The sequence below is a fragment of the Leucoraja erinacea genome, chromosome 8, assembly GCF_028641065.1.
Source record: "Leucoraja erinacea ecotype New England chromosome 8, Leri_hhj_1, whole genome shotgun sequence".
In the NCBI taxonomy this organism is placed as follows: domain Eukaryota; kingdom Metazoa; phylum Chordata; class Chondrichthyes; order Rajiformes; family Rajidae; genus Leucoraja; species Leucoraja erinaceus.
In genome coordinates, this window is record NC_073384.1 from 48,895,979 (window position 1) to 48,915,841 (window position 19,863).

Sequence of the window (19,863 nt, forward strand, 5' to 3'; positions counted from 1 at the left end):
GGTTTAGCTCGTCAGGAAGGGAGGCGTTGTCTGGGGGGGGGGGGGTTGTTAACTTTCTGGTAATCTGCAATGGATTTGATTCCTTGCCACATGCGCCTGGGGTCGGAGTTGTTTTGGAAATGCTCCTCAATCCGCCGTTTGTGATTGAGTTTAGCATTCCTAATTCCCTTTTTCAGATTGGCCCTGGATGAGCTGTATCCCTCAGCGTTGCCAGATCTGAAAGCGGCATCGCGAGCCTTCAGCAGGAGTCTGACCTCCCTGCTCATCCACGGCTTCTGGTTAGGGAAGGTCTTAATCTCTTTGTGGGTAGTGACGTTGTCAGTGCAGAATTTTATATAGTCCAAAACGGTTGAGGTGTATGAGTTGATGTCCACTTGGGAGTTAAAGGTGGCCTGGGTGGCAAACAGACTCCAGTCTGTTTGCTGAAACTGTTCCTGTAAAACAGAGACAGCCCCCTCAGGCCAAACCTTCACTGTCCTCACGGTAGGTTTCACACGTCTGATCAGAGGTGTGTATTTGGGGAGCAGGAACAGAGAGAGGTGGTCAGACTGTCCAAGGTGGGGGAGGGGGAGGGCTTTGTAGGCTTCAGTAATATTAGTATATACTAAGTCCAGAATATTGTTTCCTCTGGTTGGGCAGGAAACATGCTGATGGAACCTGGGGAGTACAGTTTTAAGGTTGGAGTGGCTGAAATCACCCGCAACAATAAATGCCCCCTCTGGGTGTGCAGTTAGTTGTTTGTGATAGCAGCTTGCAGCTCTTCCATTGCTAGCCTGGCATTAGCGTCCGGGGGTACATAGACTGCAGTGATAACAGTCGATGTGAATTCTCTGGGCAGATAGAAGGGCCTGCACTTTATCATCAGGTATTCCAGGTCAGCAGAGCAGTGACTACCAATCCTAACAACGTCCGTACACCATGTGTTGTTCACATAAATGCACAGTCCGCTGCCCTTGGTCTTACTGGAGTCCTCCGCTGTTCTGTCGGCCCTGAAGACAGTGCGCCCCTCCAGCTCGATGGCGTTGTCTGGGATGTTGTCGTTGAGCCATGGTTCAGTGAAGACCATGGCATTGCAGTCGGCGATCCGTCTGTGTGTGGTGATCCGCAGCCGTAGTTCGTCGATTTTAGATCTTCTTCAGATCCCAAGAAATGAAAGAAACAACTAATTGCAATATTTCAATGATTATTAAAATAAGTCCAAACTTCACATTTCATCCAATCACCAGATGTGAGTGTTGATGGTGGGACCAGAATTGACAGCCTTTCTAAATTAACCTCGAACAAAATGGCTTGCTGAAGTATTCAGAGAATTGTGAAGCATCTGCAACATTGAGCATAGATATAAATCAGATTGGATTGCAGAAAGATGGAGAATTTCCTTCTCTAATCAAGAATCAAGAATGACGAGTCAAGAGTATTTTATTGTCATATGTCCCACAAAGGAACAATGATGGTTAAGGGAGGCATAGAGGCGCACAGAACCCCAGGTTCAATCGTGACTATGGGTGCTGTCTGTGCAGAGTTTGTACGTTCTCTCTGTGACCGTATGGGTCTTCTTCAAGCGCTACTGTTTACTCCCATATTCCAAAGACATACACGTTTGTAGGTTAATTGGCGTCTGCAACTTGTGGGTAGGATAGAACTAGTGTACAGGTGATCGCTGGTCAGCATGGTCTCAGTGGGCCGAAGGACATGTTTCCAAGTTGTACCTCTGAACTAAGGACATGAAATTCCGACTCGCAGCGGCAACACATTTGCAGTGCTATTAACAGATAACAGCACCCAGATAACTTGCCAGAGAGTGGAATAGCAAATTTGAGTCAAACATCAAGCCCCTTTGTGGAGTTTAGTAGGTGAATATCACTGCTTATTGACTAAACCAATTGGCACAGTAATAGTGTCCAAATATGTGATTTTTTTCATTGGAATTGAGTCTATTCACAGCTGGCTCAAAATAATTCTCTGAACCAGAGTTCTAACAAATAGGTTGGGCCTTGTTAGGGATATGGCAGGAAGCTTGCCGGCATCAAATGTTATCTGCTTAGATTTCAGTAATATTCCTTTACATACTTGAGGACGCCTAAGGTATGGTTCTTGCCAATTTGCATCAAATCTTTCTAGGATTAAATAAATGAATCGTGTCCCCATGGAGGCAAGCTGTGTGCTCCTTATTGTGCAAATAGAAACTGTAGCTGTGTGAAATTCTCACCAGCTTGATTTGAATCTCTTGCACGTAATGAGAGGGGCTTTTCACATGTATCCAGCTGACCAAAAATAATATTGGCTGGAATTGACGACATTCCATTTCCAGTTAGTTTGAGTTTTAATTGCACCCTGGTGTCACATCTAGTTTGCTGTACAGAGTAGGTGGATCATTATTTTGGAATTCACTTTTACACAGTAAAGTGCTCCTACCATAATGTGGGATTATTTTCCCAATAACAGGAAAAATAAAGTTGCAGCCAAGAAACAAGCTGAGTGGAAGTTTTCTCACCTTCCCCGGTCCTGATTATGTGCTGGCTTCACAAGCTCAGTCAATGAAATGCCTGTTTGAGGAAACATTGACGGCGTGGGCACTCTCCACCCATGCATTTTACATGTCACAGTCTTGAATTTCTTTCCTTTCAGCATCTCCCGTATGGTTGGAGAAAAACATCATTTTGCAAACACCAATTGCAACCGCTGCACTGAGAATGTAACGGTAGCAAAAGTATTTCATCCATGTAAACCGGGGTTTCTCAGCTGTCATCTACTTTGCTCTTAGTGCTACTGTAGAATACAGGAAGTCTGGTAAGTTAAATTTGGCTCCTTTTACTTTTGTATCCGGGTTATGGGGAGAAGGCAGGAGAATGGGGTTGTAGGGAAAGATAGATCAGCCATGATTGAATGGCGGATATACTTGATGGGCCGAGTGGCCTAATTCTGCTCCAACAAGTTATGAAACTGGCTAAAGTGATATGGGCTTGAATTTTAACTCTGGGAAAAATACCAGATAATTCTCAGATTCAAGTTTCATTTTTACTAATGCAAGTATATCCTGTGACCTTGCACTCTCCTGTCTAGTCAACAGACTATTCATTAATAAATTACAGTTCACTGAAATACCAATCATGGAATGTGTAGATATGCTAAAATAGAAACAAAAGTAGCATATGTCTTCAATAGCAGTGAGATTGCAACCAAGGGGATTTTTAAATGTGTTACTATTAGCTAAAGTGTTACCTAATCACTTTGAAAACTACTATTAATGCTATAAATCTGTGACCCGCATAAAGGAGACAATAATCTCATGAGAAGAGAGAACAGCATTATCCTTGAAGTCCTGAATTCAATTAGTTACACATCTAGGGGCGGCACAGTGGCGCAGCGGTAGAGTTGCTGCCTTACAGCACCAGAGACCCGGGTTAAGGTTGCTGTCTGTACGGAGTTTGTACGTTCTCCTCGTGACCGTGTGGGTTTTCCCCCGATGCTTTGGTTTCCTCCAAAACTGCAAAGACATACAGGTTAATTTGGTTAATTTAGCTTCTGTAAATTGTAAATTGTCCTTGTTGTGTAGGATTGTGCTAGTGTACGGGGTGATCGCTGGTCGGTGTGGACTCGGTGGGCCAAAGGGACTGTTTCCGCGCTGTATCTCGAAACTGAATAAACCAAAACTAACCTTGCCATGATCACCAGTGCCACCAAGGTCAGCACAATGGCACAGCCATGGTAAAGCTGCTGCCTCACAGCGCCAGAGACCCAGGATCGATCCTGACCTTGGATGCTGTCTGCGTGGAGTTTGCACTTTCACCCTGTTATCGAGTTCTTTGGTTTCGTCCCACGTCAAAAAGACCTGCGGGTTTATTGGTTAACTGGCCTCTGCATGTTTCCCCATAGTGTGTAGGGAGTGGATGAGAAAGTGGGACAACAGAGAGCTAGATTAGGAGACGTAGTATGGGAGATTGACAGATATTTGATTAGTAAGGGTGTTAGGGTTCATGGAGAGAAGGCAGGAGAATGGGGTTGAGAGGGAATGATAGATCAGCCATGATTGTATGTTGGAGTAGACTTGATGGATTGAATGACATAATTCTGCTCCTGTATTTACTTTATGAACTTATGAACTAATGCGAATGGATAATTAATAGTTGGCGTGGACTCGGTGAGCCAAAGACTGCATCTTTCAATTCAAATAAAAACTAATACCTTTTCCTGAATTTTATGTTAGTTTTTGCTTCCCAATTATCTTCTCTTACTTTCTCATCCATATGTCAATATCCTCATTAGTAGTTAGGTGTCAGGCACTTTCCCAAAGAATGTTATTTTGTTTTGTTCCTGCAACCCAAGGAGATGATTCATCGTTACCGCGACAGAGTCATACGGTTGATTCATGCTCCAAGTTGAATGAACACATTTCAGTTGAAACAGCTAGCAGGGGTCACGTTGCCTTTCCATTCCACTGGAAAATTGCAAGGTCAAAATTGCAAGGCCCTCTGCACAGTATTTGATTTAGTTTAGTTTAATTTAGAGATGCAGCATGGAAACAGGCCCTTTGGCCCACCGAGTCCACAACGATCAGCAATCCCCACACACTAACACTATTCTACATACACTAGGGCCAATTTACAATTTTTTACCAAAGCCAATTAATCTACAAACCTGTACAACTTTGGAGTGTGGGAAGAAACTGGAGCAACCAGAGAAACCCCACACAGGTCATGGGGAGAACATACAAACTCCGTACAGATAGCATCCATGGTTAGGATCAAAGCCGGGTCTCTGGCGCTGAAAGGCAGCAACTCTATCACTGCGCCACTATACCACCTCTTTAATTTTGTACTATTCAGCCAATCTTCCTTCAGACCAGCTGTACTGCAGGGCTTAACAATCCATACAATGGCAGGCTGGTCTTGATTAGATTTTAACTGTTTATGGAGACAATGCTGCATCTTGAAATGGACACTTCAATCATTAAATACCGATCAAAAAAATGTGATCTTGAAATACGGACAAAATAAAAATCAGGTATACTTAGTGGATGGACACAGTATGTCCTCTAGGAAGCATTTTGCTCTAAGTGTGTGTGTGTAATAATAACTGGACAGGGGGTGTAGGAAATCATGGTTCTGGCTGAGAAAATAAAATGTAGAAAATGAGTACCTCATGTTTCCAGTCTCAGAACAATTCCTGGTGGGGGCATGATGGTCATAACCACCAGCTGTAGAGAATACCATATCATGGACGTCTGAAGGAAAGAGATTAGAAATAGCTTCCGTTGGCCTCACCAAATCTAGTATAGAGGGGAGGAAGAGAACAGTGAGTCCCTGCTCTTGATTGCTGACAACGGCCACGGTTATATGGATGATTAGTCAAATCAAGAGTCAAGAGAGTTTTATTGTCATATATCCCAGATAGGACAATGAAATTCTTCCTTGCAAATGGATTGTGTCTGAGGTGCAACAATCTCTGTGGTTGAATAGTTTGATGTCATCCATTGGCCTACATCAGGCGTGGCATGGTGGCACAGTGGTAGATTCGGTGCCTTACAGTGTCAGAGACCCGGGTTGGATGCTGACTACGGGCACTGTCTGTACAGAGTATGCACGTTCTACCTGTGACTGCCTGCGATTTCTCCAGGTGATCTGGTGTCCTCCAACATTCCAAAGATGTACAGGTTTGTCAGTTGTGTAGGAAAGAACTGCAGATGCTTGTTTAAATTGAAGGTAGACACAAAATACCGGGGTAACTCAGCGGGACTGGCAACGTCTCTGGAGAGAAGGAATGGGTGACATTTCAGGTCTGAAGAAGGGTCTCGACCCGAGACGTCACCCATTCCTTCTCTCTAAAGATGCTGTCTGTCCCGCTGCCTGTCCAGCATTTTGTGTCTATCTCAGGTTTGTAAGTTAATTGGCTTCTGTAGATAACAGGACAGAGAGAACGGATAACAAGGAAAATGTAGAATATATCATTGTTAGTTGGGAGAAGGTAACAACAAAGCAAACAGAGGTAAAATTGTGACAGTAAGACTGGTGGGGGGGGGGGGGGGGTGGAGTGAGAGGGAAAGCAAGGGCTATTTGAAGTTAGAGAAGTCAATGTTCATACTGCTGGGGTGTAAGTTACCCTAGCGAAATATGAGGTGCTGTTCCCCCAATTAATCTAAACTGTTCCTCTTTCCACAGATGCTCCGTGATCAGCTGAGCGTTTGCATAATTTTTCTGTTCTTGTTTTGGATATCCAACACCAGCAATTTTTGTAATTGTTGGGAAGCATATTGCAGTCTACCAGTGTCCATGAACTCCTAGCATTATCTGTTGGGAAGCATATTGCAGTCTACCAGTGTCCATGAACTCCTAGCATTATCAGACAGAGCTTCTTCAAATCAAGCAGTGGCACTAAGGATTGTGCAGAGAGAGGAAACAGAATCAGATGGGGGGGGGGGGGGGGGGGGGGGGGGGGGACATGTCTAGTTCCCTTCTTTAAATGAATGGAAGTACATAAAGATTTGGCACTGTCAGATGATTCTTCTAACCTATCTCATTCCATGTAGTGTGATATTTATGCACAAAGATGGTCAGAGAAGATCCTATCCCTTTATCCTCATGATTTTAAAGGTGGGCTATTTATCTTCAGCTGATCTATCACCATCAACATCTGCCGATATGTTTCGAGTGAATATATAGATCACAGAAAATAGTACAGTACTGCACAAGAACAGGCTCTCCGGCCCACAATGTTTGTACCGAAGAACATGATGCCACGTTAACCACAAAAAGCTGGAGTAACTCAAGTTGCACTAGCTTCTCATTTTCACCCTACAAACAGCTTACAATGGCCTGTTTCCTTTATCATTGTTGTTTTTTTTGCATATCTTTCATTCATTATTCTTTATCTCTCTACATCACCATCTATATCTCTCCTTTCCCTTATCCCTAACCAGTCTGGAGAATGGTCTCGACCTGAAATGCCACCCAGTGAAGAAGATGGTACTGGTACGAGCGATTGATAGAACATATGCAGCATCTTACTACAGATGTTGAAGGAACGGAGCTTTCTCAAAAAATACAGCTGGCTCTGTCCCTTGTTGTACAGGGCCTCAGCGTTCCTGGACCAGTCAGTACAAGATGCAGTACAGAATGCCACAGTGCCACAGGAGATACTTTTCCCTGTGGCTATCAAACTGTACAACTCCTCCCCCTTCTGTCGTGGGGTAGACTGACTCCCCTCACCCCCCCCCCCCCCCCCCCCCCCCCCCCCCATCCCCATCCCCAATCTTTGCACATCTCCAATCCTTTCCACTCGTCACTTTCTTTAATTTCCTGTTTCATGTATCTTGTGTTTTATGACTGTTGGACGATCAATTTCCCTCGTGGGATAATTAAAGTCATTTTGTATCATATCGTAACAAAATGATGTTACATTCAAAAATCATGTTACTATTTAAACCAATTGTAACACCCAAGACAGACACAAAAAGCTGGAGTAAATCAACAGTCAGGCAACATCTCTGGAGAAAAGGAATAGGTGACATTTCTGGTCAATAGACAATGACAATAGACAATAGGTGCAGGAGTAGGCCATTCGGCCCTTCGAGCCAGCACCACCATTCAATGTGATCATGGCTGATCATACCCAATCAGTACCCCGTTCCTCCCTTCTCCCCATATCCCCTGACTCCGTTATTTTTAAGTCCTATCTAGCTCTCTCTTGAAAGCATCCAGAGAACCCGCCTCCAGCACCCTCTGAGGCAGAGAATTCCACAGACTCACCACTTTCTGTGAGAAAAAGTGTTTCCTCATCTCCGTAATGGCTCACTCCTTGTTCTTAAACTGTGGTTCCTGGGTTTGGACTCCCCCAACATCGGGAACATGTTTCCTGCCTCTAGCGTGTCCAAAGGGTCACATCCATTCTTCAGACTGAGAGTCAGTGGAAAGGAGAACGAGAGATATACAGTGGCTTGCAAAAGTATTCATACCCCTTGAACTTTTCCATATTTTGTCACGTTACAACCACAAACATAAAGGTATTTTATTGGGATTTTATGTGATAGATCAATACAAAGTGGCACATAATTGTGAAGTGGAAGGAAAATGATACATGGTTTTCAAATTTTTTTACAAATAAAAAACTGAAAAGTGTGGCGTGCAAAAGTATTCAGCTCCCCTTTACTCTGATACCCCTAAATAAAATCCAGTGCAACCAATTGCCTTCAGAAGTCACCTAATTAGTAAATAGAGACCACTTGTGTGTAATCTAATCTCAGTATAAATAGAGCTGTTCTGTGAAGGCCTCAGAGGTTTGTTAGAGAACATTAGTGAACAAACAGCATCATGAAGCCCAAGGAACACACAAGACAGGTCAGGGATAAAGTTGTGGAGATGTTTAAAGCAGGGTTAAGTTATAAAAAAATATCCCAAGCTTTGAACATCTCACGGAGCACTGTTCAATCCATCGTCCGAAAATGGAAAGAGTATGGCACAACTGCAAACCTACCAAGACATGGCCGTCCACCTAAACTGACAGGCCGGGCAAGGAGAGCATTGATCAGAGAAGTGTGGCGGAAAACTAACACTGCACATTACCCTGAACACACCATCCCCACTGTGAAACATGGTGGTGTCAACATCATGCTGTGAGGATGCTTTTCTTCAGCAGGGACAGGGAAGCTGGTCAGAGTTGATGGGAAGTTGGATGGAGCCAAATACAGGGCAATCTTGGAAGAAAACCTGTTAGAGTCTGCAAAAGACGAGACTGGGGTGGAGGTTCACCTTCCAGCTGGACAACGACCCTAAACATACAGCCAGAGCTACAATGGAATGGTTTAGATCAAAGCATATTCATGTGTTAGAATGGCCCAGTCAGTCCAGACTTAAATCCAATTGAGAATCTCTGGCAAGACTTGAAAATTGCTGTTCACAGATGCTTTCCATCCAATGTGACTGAGCTTGAGCTATTTTGCAAAGAAGAATGGGCAAAAATGTCAGTCTCTAGATGTGCAAAGCTGGTAGAGACGTACCCCAAAACACTTGCAGCTGTAATTGCAGCGAAAGGTGGTTCTACAAAGTATTGACTCAGGGGGGCTGAATACTTTTGCACGCCACACTTTTCAGTTTTTTATTTGTAAAAAAATTTGAAAACCATGTATCATTTTCCTTCCACTTCACAATTATGCACCACTTTGTGTTGGTCTATCACATAAACTCCCAATAAAATACATTTACGTTTGTGGTTGTAACGTGACAAAATGTGGAAAAGTTCAAGGGGTATGAAAACTTTTGCAAGCCACTGTAGATAGGACAAATGAATGGAAGGTTTTCCAAAAGCAACAATAATCAAGGATAATCAATGGAGATGGTTGGGCTTGGTGATAACGAGTTACACAGAAAGTTTAACTCAGCAGGATGACTAGTTTGACGACCAGGGTGGGGGAGTGATGGAGAGTGAGAGGGGATGCAATGACCACTTGAAGTTGGAGAAATCAATATCATGCCGCTGGGGTGTAAGCTGCCCAAGCAAAATATGAGGTGCTGATCCTCCAATTTACGTTTGGCCTCACTCTGACGAAGGAGGAGGCCGAGGACAGAGGGGTCAGTGTGGGAATGGAAGGGGAGTTAAAGTGTTTGGCAACCAGGATTGCATGTCCCATACCAAGCAGTTCACGTAGTCTGATCAACAACAGGGGAGAAAGAACACAACAATTTTATCCAGAAAATGCATTTAATGTTCTGAGGCTCCCCAAAGCAATGACACAGCCCTTCCTGGAAATAAAATCTTCAATATGCAACTCAAGATGCACTTGGCTTGTTCATTCAATTGACGGCTAAATAATCCAGTTATTTCAAGTTTTGCCCTATGTTCCCTAGAAGACAGCCTAGAGAGAACACATGGTTGGAATTACCATTTCCTGTATGAGGACTGGTAAATATCAAATATCTCCTTCCATACAGTGAAGCTCCCAGCATATTTGCAAAATTGAACAATTGTAATAACTGAAAGAAGGTTCAGGGCACTAGAATATTTTCCTTTCCATGTTGGAGCAGTGAAGTAAGCATAAAAAATCTAGTGTGAAGTGGCGTCTCGACCCAAAATATCATCCATTCCTTCTCTCCAGAGATGCTGCCTGAACTGCTGCGTTACTCCAGCTTTTTGTGTCTAACGTGATAAATCTTGTGCTTTGAATTCATCAATGTTTGTTTAGTTTAGTTTAGTTTAGCTTAGAGATACAGCGTGAAAACAGGCCCGTCAGCCCACCAAGTCCATGCTAACCAGCAATCCCTGCAGACAACACTACACACACTCAGGACAATTTTACAATTCTTACCAAGCCAATTAGTCTACAGACCTGTACGTCTTTGGAGTGTGGGAGGAAACCAGAGCTCTGGGAGTAAACCCTCACAGGTCACTGGGAGAAAGTACAAACTCCATACAGACAACACCCATAGTCAGGATCGATCTCAGGTCTCTGGCGCTGTAAGTCAGCAACTCTACTGCTGCGCCACTGTGCCACCCTTAACGTTCTTTATGTTTCCAATAATTTCTGATTTAAATGCATGGATGGTAGCATTGAATAATAAACAAAATATTCAATGTGCTTGAATGTTTATACAGGGTACAGGCATTCAGACTTTAGAAATGGTCTGGATGGATGGTTTTACTGACACCTTGGGTTCAGAAAGAGAAATGATCCAGATGACTAAATTACAGCATGTGCATAGAATGGTTAATATGATCTTGTGCAGGAAGGATATGCAGATGCAGGTTTACACCGAAGATAAACACAAAATGGTGGAACAGTGGCGCAGTGGGAGAGTTGCGGCCTTACAGCGCCAGAGACCCGGGTTCAATCCTGACTCCGGGTGCCGCTGCATGGAGTTTATACGTTCTCCACATGACCGCATTAATTTTCCATGGGTGCTCTGGTTTCCTCCCACACTCCAAACATGCACAGGTTTGTAGGCTAATTGGCTTTGGTAAAGATTGTAAATTGTCCCTAGTGTGCAGGACAGTGCTCACTCGTGGGTGCAGACTCGGTGGGTTGAAGGGCCTGTTTTCACGCCGTATCTCTAAACTAAACTAAATTAAAGTAAAATGCTGGAGTAACTCAGTGGGTCAGACAGCATCCCCGGAGAAAAGGAATAGGTGATGTTTCGGGATGAGACCCTTCTTCAGACTGAGAGTCATTTGGACCCTTACTGGGGCCTGAATCTTATTGGGGCCAATTGCCTTCCATAATTCACTCTTGAACAATAGTCATTGGGAGAAGGAACTAGCGGATGACCAGCATCTGGGAAACTGTGCCCCAGTACGGAGCCAAACCCCCTGGAAAGGAAATAAATGATGAAAGAAACCGTAAAAATGTAATAATGTGAGACTTGCTATTACTGCTGAATTACACACATGCACCAACAGTGTAGAAACAAAGAACTGCAGAAGTTGTTTAATACACAAAGAGACACAGAGTGCAGGAGTAACCCAGCAGATCAAGCAGCATCATTGGAGAACGTAGATAAGTGAAGTTTCAGTTTGGGACTCTTCTTCTGAGAATTGACCTAAAACATCACCTATGGATGTTCTCTAGAGATGCTGCTTCACTTGCTGAGTTACTCCAGCACTTTGTGGGTTTGGACAGAACAATGAGAAACAACATATTTTGTTCAATCTGCTGATTTCCTCCTTCTCGTGTCACCTTCCCACCCAAACCATGAATACTATCCCTTTCTAATTTCTCCACTTACTTGCCCCATCAAATTCACCCTCTTGTTCCCTAAATATTAATCCTACAAAACCGCTCATTACTTGACTTGCTTTCCCAGCTACCCTGGGATATGGTTCACCCTACCCTTCACTGGTACACACTTTTGAATCCTGCCATCGTCTCCCTCGTGAAAAAGCCACAATCAACTTCAACAGCGGGTGCCTCGGCAGCAGCGGGGCCTCACAGTCAATGAGCGTGAGGAGGGAGGGGGAAGACAATGGGGACCTGGCGTGGGGGAACTGCCATGAGGGATGGTGGGAGAACAAAGGGGGGGCACTCTATTTAGAATCCTCTGCCCAGGGGTTTGTTTGTTCATTTGTTCCGGTGAAGGCGCTATGCACATGGCAGCCAGACAAAAGTTGTATATCTTTTTCTTTTAGTTTTCACTTTTAATTTCAAGTTTCTGTGTACCATGTTGTGCCTTGTGACTGTCGGCAAACCAATTTCCCTCCGGGGATGAATAAAGTTTTATCGTATCCTATCGTATCATATTGTAAACTATCTCCCCATCGTTAACTCCCTTTCCTCCTGAAAGTCTTGAACATATTATTAATGCAACTCTCTCTGTAAATTCTTTCTCTGCCATAACCCACTAACCAAAGAACTCAAACTTCCTGCCATTTCTTCCTGCATCACTTGAAATGGTTCCCTTTCAGTAGCCCTTCTCTGCTGTCCAGATGAGTCGAGATTTCTACTCTTGGTTCCACTCTTCCCTATCCAGTTGAAACCACTGCATCTGGAGCACTGGCCTCTTGGAGATGCTACATCTGGTTCCCAGTTGTTGCATGATCATCAGATTTATGTACTTGAAGATCTATGATGTATTTATCAGTATGTTACTGTGGATTCCCCATGACTGTAGCTCCCAATGTCAATCTAGATCCCCAATGTGACTGCAATCACTGTAGTTTCCCAAATCACTGTATATTTCCATGTTGCTCTAGATCCCCACATCAATGTAGTTCTCCACCTCAGTAGATCTCCCCACATCAAAGTAGTTCTCCTGTTATTATAGATCTTCACATCACTATAGGTGTGTGAAATCACATTTGCAACCTGTACCTTGCAAATTACAATGACAATATATATCTTCTGCCGTTGTATCACTACAGGGTCTAAAGAAGGGTCTTGACCAAAAGCGCCACCCATTCCAGCCATAGAGTCAAGAGTCAAGAGAGTATATTTAATTGTCATTTGGACCCCTGGAGGTCCAAATGAAATGCCGTTTCTGCAGCCATACATTACACACAAATAGACCCCAGACACAACATAATTACATTTTACATAAACATCCATCACATAGCTGTGATGGAAAGCCAAATAAACTAATCTCTCCACTGCACTCTCTCCCCCCCGATGTCAGAGTCAAAGTCAAAGCCCCCGGCTGGCGATGGCGATTGTCCCGCGGCCATTAAAGCCACGCCGGGTGGTGCGAGGTCGCACACTGGGTCTTGATGTTGGAGTCCCCGGCGTGCGCTCGCAAAGTCCCGCATTCCAAGCCGCGCGGGGCAGTGGTGCTAAGCCCCGCTCCAGGAGCTCTTCGACCCCGCAACTCGGGCGGGAGAAGTCGCCGTTGCAGGAGCCCCGAAAAGCGGTCTCCCTCCAGGGATCCGTGGGCTCCCGGTGCCGCCGTCCGCAGACCCGCAGCAGCAGCCTCCGACTCAGCAGCAGCAGCGGCGGCAGCAGCAGCAGCAGTAGCAGCAGCAGCAGCAGCAGCAGCGGCAACGCTCCTCCACCGCTCCACCCGCTCCGGTCTCGGCCAGCTCCGCGACGGTGAGGTGAGTCGGCACCTGAGTCCCCGGCTTCTTCCTGTTGGAGGCCGCTCCTCGTTGCGGCCCCAACGACAGCTGAGACCCGACGAGAAAAGGTCGGGTCTCCAGTGCAGGGAGAGATTCAAAAGTTTCCCCCCACCCCCACCCCCCCACACACACACCCCAACATAAAATAACAAAAAAATAAAAAACACAGACAAAAAATAATAAAAAACGCGGACAATTCTTGCCATAGAGGGAGTGGAGGTTCACCAGAGATTCCTGGGATGACAGGGCTTTATATGAAGAAAGACTGGATAGACTTGGCTTGTACTCGCTGGAATTTAGAAGATTGAGGGGGGATCTTATAGAAACTTACAAAATTCTTAAAATTGTTCCCGATGTTGGGGAAGTCCAGAACAAGGGGTCACAGTTTAAGGATAAGGGGGAAGTCTTTTAGGACTGAGATGAGAAAAACATTTTTCACACAGAGAGTGATGAATCTGTGGAATTCTCTGCCACAGAAGGTAGTTGAGGCCAGTTCATTGACTATATTTAAGAGGGAGTTAGATGTGGCCCTTGTGGCTAAAGGGATCAGGGGTTATGGAGAGAAGGCAGGTACAGGATGCTGAGTTGGATGATCAGCCATGATCATATTGAATGGCGGTGCGGGTTCGAAGGGCCGAATGGCCTACTCCTGCACCCATTTTCTATGTTTCTATGTTTCCTTCTCACGAGAGATACTGCCTGTCCCGTTGAGTTACTCAAGCATTTTGTGTCTACTTTCAGTTGAAACCAACATCTGCAGTTCCTTCCAACACTATAGATCCTACTGTAACTATAGATTGTCACATCACTATAGACCTCCATACCAATGTAGATCTCTATCTCAGTAGATCTGCATGTACCCACATACCCCCCATCACTGTAGACTACCTGCTGTCAGTCCATAAAATTATTATTATACCAAGAAAAAATAAGTTGAGGAGATAATGTGGGAATTAGAGTCATAGTCGCCCAACACAAAAACACGCCCAACACAAAAACAACTTGCCCATGCCAATTAAAATGTATCATCTATACAAGTCCCACCTGTCTGTGTTTAGTCCGTGTCCATCTAAACCTTTCCCATTCATGTACCTGTTCAGATGTATTTTAAATGTTGTTGTAGTGCCTGCCTCAACTATCTCCTCTGGCAGCTCATTCCATATACCCACGACCCTCAGTGTGGAAAAGTTTCCCCCCAGGTTTCTATTAAATCTTTACCTTCTCACCTTAAACCTATGTCTCTTGATTCCTCTATTCCGAGTAAAAGATTCTGTGCATTCATCCCACCTATGATTTTGTACACCTCTATAAGATTACCCCTCGACCTCCTGCGCTCCAAGGAATAAAGACCCAGCCTGCCCAACCTCTAGCTGATACTCAGTCCTCAAGTCCTGGCAACATCATCGTAAATCTACTCCGCACTATTTGCAGCTTAGCTCTTAACTGTTTATCCAAGTTGAATTCCTAAATAATATTAATGAGGTATTAAAATGGTGAAAATACTTTGCTTAACCGCTTGTTAAAATGGAGAAGAGTATCACACAAACGTGTTACGTGATCATTCAGAAGCATTCTGTCATGTACCTTCGGGGCCTTTCGTGCTTTTCTTTCTATAAAAATATTTTCATTGTTTCCTCATCTCAACCCTACTGGCCTTTAACTTCACCACTCCTCCTCCATTCCATAGGGTGCTTTCCGAGATGAAAGGGTACTTATACGAATCTTACACCCCATCACAAGAGGACCAGCTAGTAATACTTCATGTATGGTAACAGTCAGCATGTCAGAACTCAGTCTCGTCCCCTCTTAATGCTTGCCTACACAGGAAGCAACTGAGCTGCTTTTTTTTTTAAAAATCCTGAGGATAGACATAAAGCTGGAGTGACTCAGCGGGACAGGCAGCATCTCTGGAGAGAAGGAATGCATAATGTTTTGGGTCGAGACCCTTCTTCACATCCTACTCAGTTAAATAGCATTGAGATGAAATATGCATTTCTGGTCCAGCCAGGGCAAAAAAAAATATGGAGTTATTTTGTTTATATCAGAGCCATATAGTCATAAAGTCTTACAGTATGAAAATAGGCCCCTCAGCCCAACTTGCCCACACTGACCAACATGTCCCATCTACACTAGTCCCATCTGCCTGTGGTTGTCCCATAACCCTCTAAACCTGTCCTATCCATGAATCTGCCTAAAAGTTTCTTAATCGTGATGATAGTCCATGCCTCAATTTTACACCCACCACTCTTTGTATGAGAAAGTCACCCTTCTGGTTCCTATTATATCTTTCCCCGTTCATCATTTTATCTTCTTTTTAATTTGCCAGGAATGGATTTGTTGTGGGAGTTCTGTGGGAGCCAGACGTCACATGTTACTTCACTCACACAGCAACTTTCTATATGCGAGTCATAACATTCAGCGTTAGCAGGCCTTTCAGCTGTGGGACAATTATAGGAAGTCCACACCACTTGTCACCAAACTTCCACGCACACAACAGTGAGTGCCGAGAGCTTTGTTCTGAGAAACAGAAGCCAATTATAGCACCTCCTCTGTTGTTTCATCTGAGAACAGTTAATTGAACAAAGATTAAATCTGGGACTTTTCCGGACAGTAATTTAAGAACTAATTGCTGAAACCGTTAATGCAGGCAGTTCATTGTGTATATCTTTAGATTTTAATGCTCATTGCAACATTCTCTACTGTACTCACTCACATGCACTACCTCCAATCATTACAGTCGGTGCTCTCAATGTGGCCCCCTCTACATCAACAAGACTAAGTGCAGACTCTTTGCCAAGCACATCCTGAGCTCCTAGTTGTTGGTAATTCTAATTCCCCTTCCCCATTTCCAAACTGACCTGTCTATCCTCGGCCTCCTCCATTGGCAAGATAAAGCCAAACGCAATTGAGTGAAATAGGACCTCTGCACAGAGGTGACCAGTTGGGGAGATATCGGGAAATGTGGTACAATCCTTGGCCAACGAGCCAACCTTTAAGAAATATCCCAAGGGAGTAAGCAGACAGGTTTATTGAGTGATGTCCAGAATTGAGGCGTGTTGGCACTCGAGGCAAGGCTCTCAATAAAGGAACATTCAAAGTTAAAGTTAAGTCAAATATAACAGGATGGCAGCAGCGTGTGGTGACCCTCTGCATGTCAAACCCTGAAGAGGGTGGCACGATGGTGCAGCGGTAGAATTGCTGCCTTACACTGCCAGAGATCCGGGTTCAGTTCGGACTACGGATGCTCTCTGTACGGAGTTTATACATTCTCTCTGTGCCCGTGTGGGTTTTCTCTTGGTGCTCTGGTTTTGTCCCACACTCCAAAGATGTACAGGTTTGCAGGTTAATTGGCTTTGTTAAAAATAATTGTAAATTGTCCACATTGTGTAGGATAATGTTAGTGTATGGGGTGATCACTAGTCAGTGCGGACTCAGTTGGCTGAAGAGTTGTTTCTGCGCTGTATCTTTAAAGTCTAAAGTCTAAAGGACCTCATGTTTCATACGTTTATATATTCAGTCCGAAGAAGAGTCCCAAGAACGACCCAAGTTTGTCTATTTCCCCCCACAGATGCTGCCTGATCCACTGAGTTCTTCCAGCACTTTATTTTTTGCTCAAGATTCCAGCATTTGCAGTCTATTGTTTAGTTGAACTTTCTTTTTGTCACGTACCGAGATACAATGAAAAGCTTTTTGAAGTGTGCAATCCAGTCATTAAAATCCACACATCATTACAACCAAGCCATCCAGTATACTGATAAAGGATAAAGGATATAACGTTTAGTGAAAGATAAAGTCCCTTTAAAGATTGATGGTCTCCAATGAGGTAGATGGGGAGATCACAACCGCTCTGTAGCTGGTGCGAGGACAGTTCAGTTGCCTAATAACAACTGGGAAGGATCCCTATATCTGGAAGTGTGTGTTTTCAAACATCTGTGCCTCTCACCTTATGGGAGAGGGGATAAGAGGGAGTGACTGGGTGTGACTGGTCCTTGCTTATGCTGGTGGCCTTGCTGAGGCTGCATGAAGTGTAGATGGAGTCAATTGGAGTCTCCGGAACCTCATATTTCACCTGGATAGTCCACAGCCCAACAACATGAGCATTGCAGAACATTGAATTCTCCAGTTTCAGGTAACCCACACCCCTTCCGTTCATTTCTCTCTTCTTATTATCTATACAGGTTCTCTCACACACCCCACCTTCCCCACAGCTCCCTATTAACCAAGATTACCAAGATTAACTCCCCTCCCACACTTGTTTCCATATGTCCATTCACACACGCCCTCTACTAGGTACCCTGCTGTTCCCTTCTCCCTACTGTTCCCATCTGTCCACCATGCCCTCCCCTTATCTGGCTCCATTCATCACCTTCCTTTGTTAATCTGGTTCAGCAATCTGCAGCCCTTTGCGGTCTCATGCCGATCACCTCCCAGCCTCTGTCACTGGCTTCAGCCTTCCTTCCCCCTACCTAGTTCCATCTGCCCATCTGCCCATCAACCCCCTCATCATCTAAAACCATCTATCACTTTCCAGCGAAGATAGGCACAAAAAGCTGGAGTAACTGAGCGAGCCAGGCAGCATCCCTGGAGAGAAGGAATGGGCCTGCCGCACCCCTCTCCATCAACACTTTACCATGACTATCTCCCCTTCAACGACACAGTCCTCATTCAGAGTCTTGACTGGCACACCAACACTTTCTTTGTCTCCGCAGATGCTGCTTGAGTCTCTGAATTCCAGCAGCAGTTTGAGTTTTGTTCTCACATTGAATTCTTCTTCGAAATGAGAGCATGTGAGAATGATCTTGACAGTCTAGTTTAGTTTAGTTGAATTTATTATTGTCACGTGTACCGAGGTACAGTGAAAAGCTTTTGTTGCGTGCTATCCAGTCAAAGAAAATATTATATGTGATTAGTGATTACAATCAAGCCGGTCCACACTGTGCCGATAGCGGATAAAAAGCACTACATTTAGTGTAAGATAAAGTCCGATTAAAGATCTTCAATGAGGTAGATGGAAGGTCAAGAGTGTACTCCAGCTATTGAGAGGACGGTTCAGTTGCCTGAAAATAGCTGGGAAGAAACTGCCCATTAATCTGGAGGTATGCTCTTCACACTTATGTACCTCCTGCCTGGTAGGAGAGGAGACAAGAGGGAGTGACAAGGGTGCAATTGGTCTTTGATTACACTAGTGGCCTTGCTGAGGCTGCGTGCTATAGATGGAGTCCATGGAAGGAAGGTTGGTTTGTGTCTAAGATAGACACAAAATATTGGAGTAACAGTCTGAAGAGGGTCTTGACTCAAAAAGTCACCCATTCCTTCTATCTAGAGATGCTGCCTGTCCCACTGAGTTACTCCAACATTTTGTGTCTAACTTCGGTATAAACCAGCATCTGCAGTTCCTTCCTACAACAGGTTGGTTTGTGTTTAAGAAGGAACTGCAGATGCTGGAAGATCAGAGGTAGACAAAAGTGCTAGAGAAAATCAGCGGGTGCAGCAGCATCTATGGAGCGAATGAAATAGGCAAAGTTTCGGGACAAAACCTTTTTTCAGACTGATGTATGGTGGGGGGGGGGGGGGGAGAGAAGAAAGGAGAAAGGAAGAGGAGGAGCCAGAGGGCTGAGGGTCAGCTGAGAAGGGGAGGAGACAGCAAGACTTACCGGAAATTGGAGAAGTCAATGTTTATACCGCTGGGGTGCAGACTACCCAAGCGGAATATGAGGTGCTGCTCCTCCAATTTCCGGTGATGCTCACTCTGCCCATGGAGGAGGCACAGGACAGAAAGGTCGGATTCGGAATGGCCCGGGAGGGGGAGTTGAAGTGCTGAGCCACAGGGAGATCAGGTTGGCTAATGCGGACTTGGTTTGTGTGAGTGGCTGGGCTATGTCCACCTATCTCAATTTCTTGTGGTCTTGAATGGAGCTAAATTAGCACAATTACCATCTCTTGGAACTGATATAGATTCTTAAAAAGTAACAACTTTGCCGTTGATTTGGAGCGAACCCTCAACAAATACACCCCCTGTTATGGCATAATTAGCAGCAGGGAAATATCTCCAAAGTGACAAGCTGAAATCTCAATTAAGATGACCACTCAGTCTCTAAAAACATCAGAGAACTTGGCCATCTTCTTCATTCATTAAAAAAAAGCAAAACTGAGAGTTTCTGAATGCATTTTCCTGGGCTTTTAACATGTAGATTGTCTCTTTGGACAAAAATTCTGTAAAATACAATTCAATTCAAGAAAAATAAATCTGCCCACAATATCCTATCAGTAAGTATATAATGGACGGTTCACAAAAACGCTGGAGAAACTCAGCGGGTGCAGCAGCATCTATGG

At 44.4% G+C, this 19,863-nt stretch overlaps 1 protein-coding gene across 2 annotated transcripts in view; it reads right to left on the reverse strand.

Moving 5' to 3' along the window:
• Positions 1–313: 313 nt before the first annotated feature.
• The window catches only part of LOC129699672 (uncharacterized), a 29,383-nt gene continuing 9,833 nt past the window's right edge, over positions 314–19,863 (reverse strand). The window contains exons 3-4 of one of the 2 annotated variants that reach the window (XM_055639662.1): positions 5,140–5,269; positions 314–1,133 (exon numbers count right to left, since the gene is read on the reverse strand). In XM_055639662.1, coding sequence (XP_055495637.1) covers positions 731–1,133; positions 5,140–5,269 — 533 coding nt within the window. In that variant the 3' untranslated portion in view covers positions 314–730. Of the gene's footprint in view, positions 1,134–2,666; positions 3,488–5,139; positions 5,270–19,863 lie in introns of those variants that run through there. The other variant, XR_008723905.1, reaches the window with a different exon arrangement.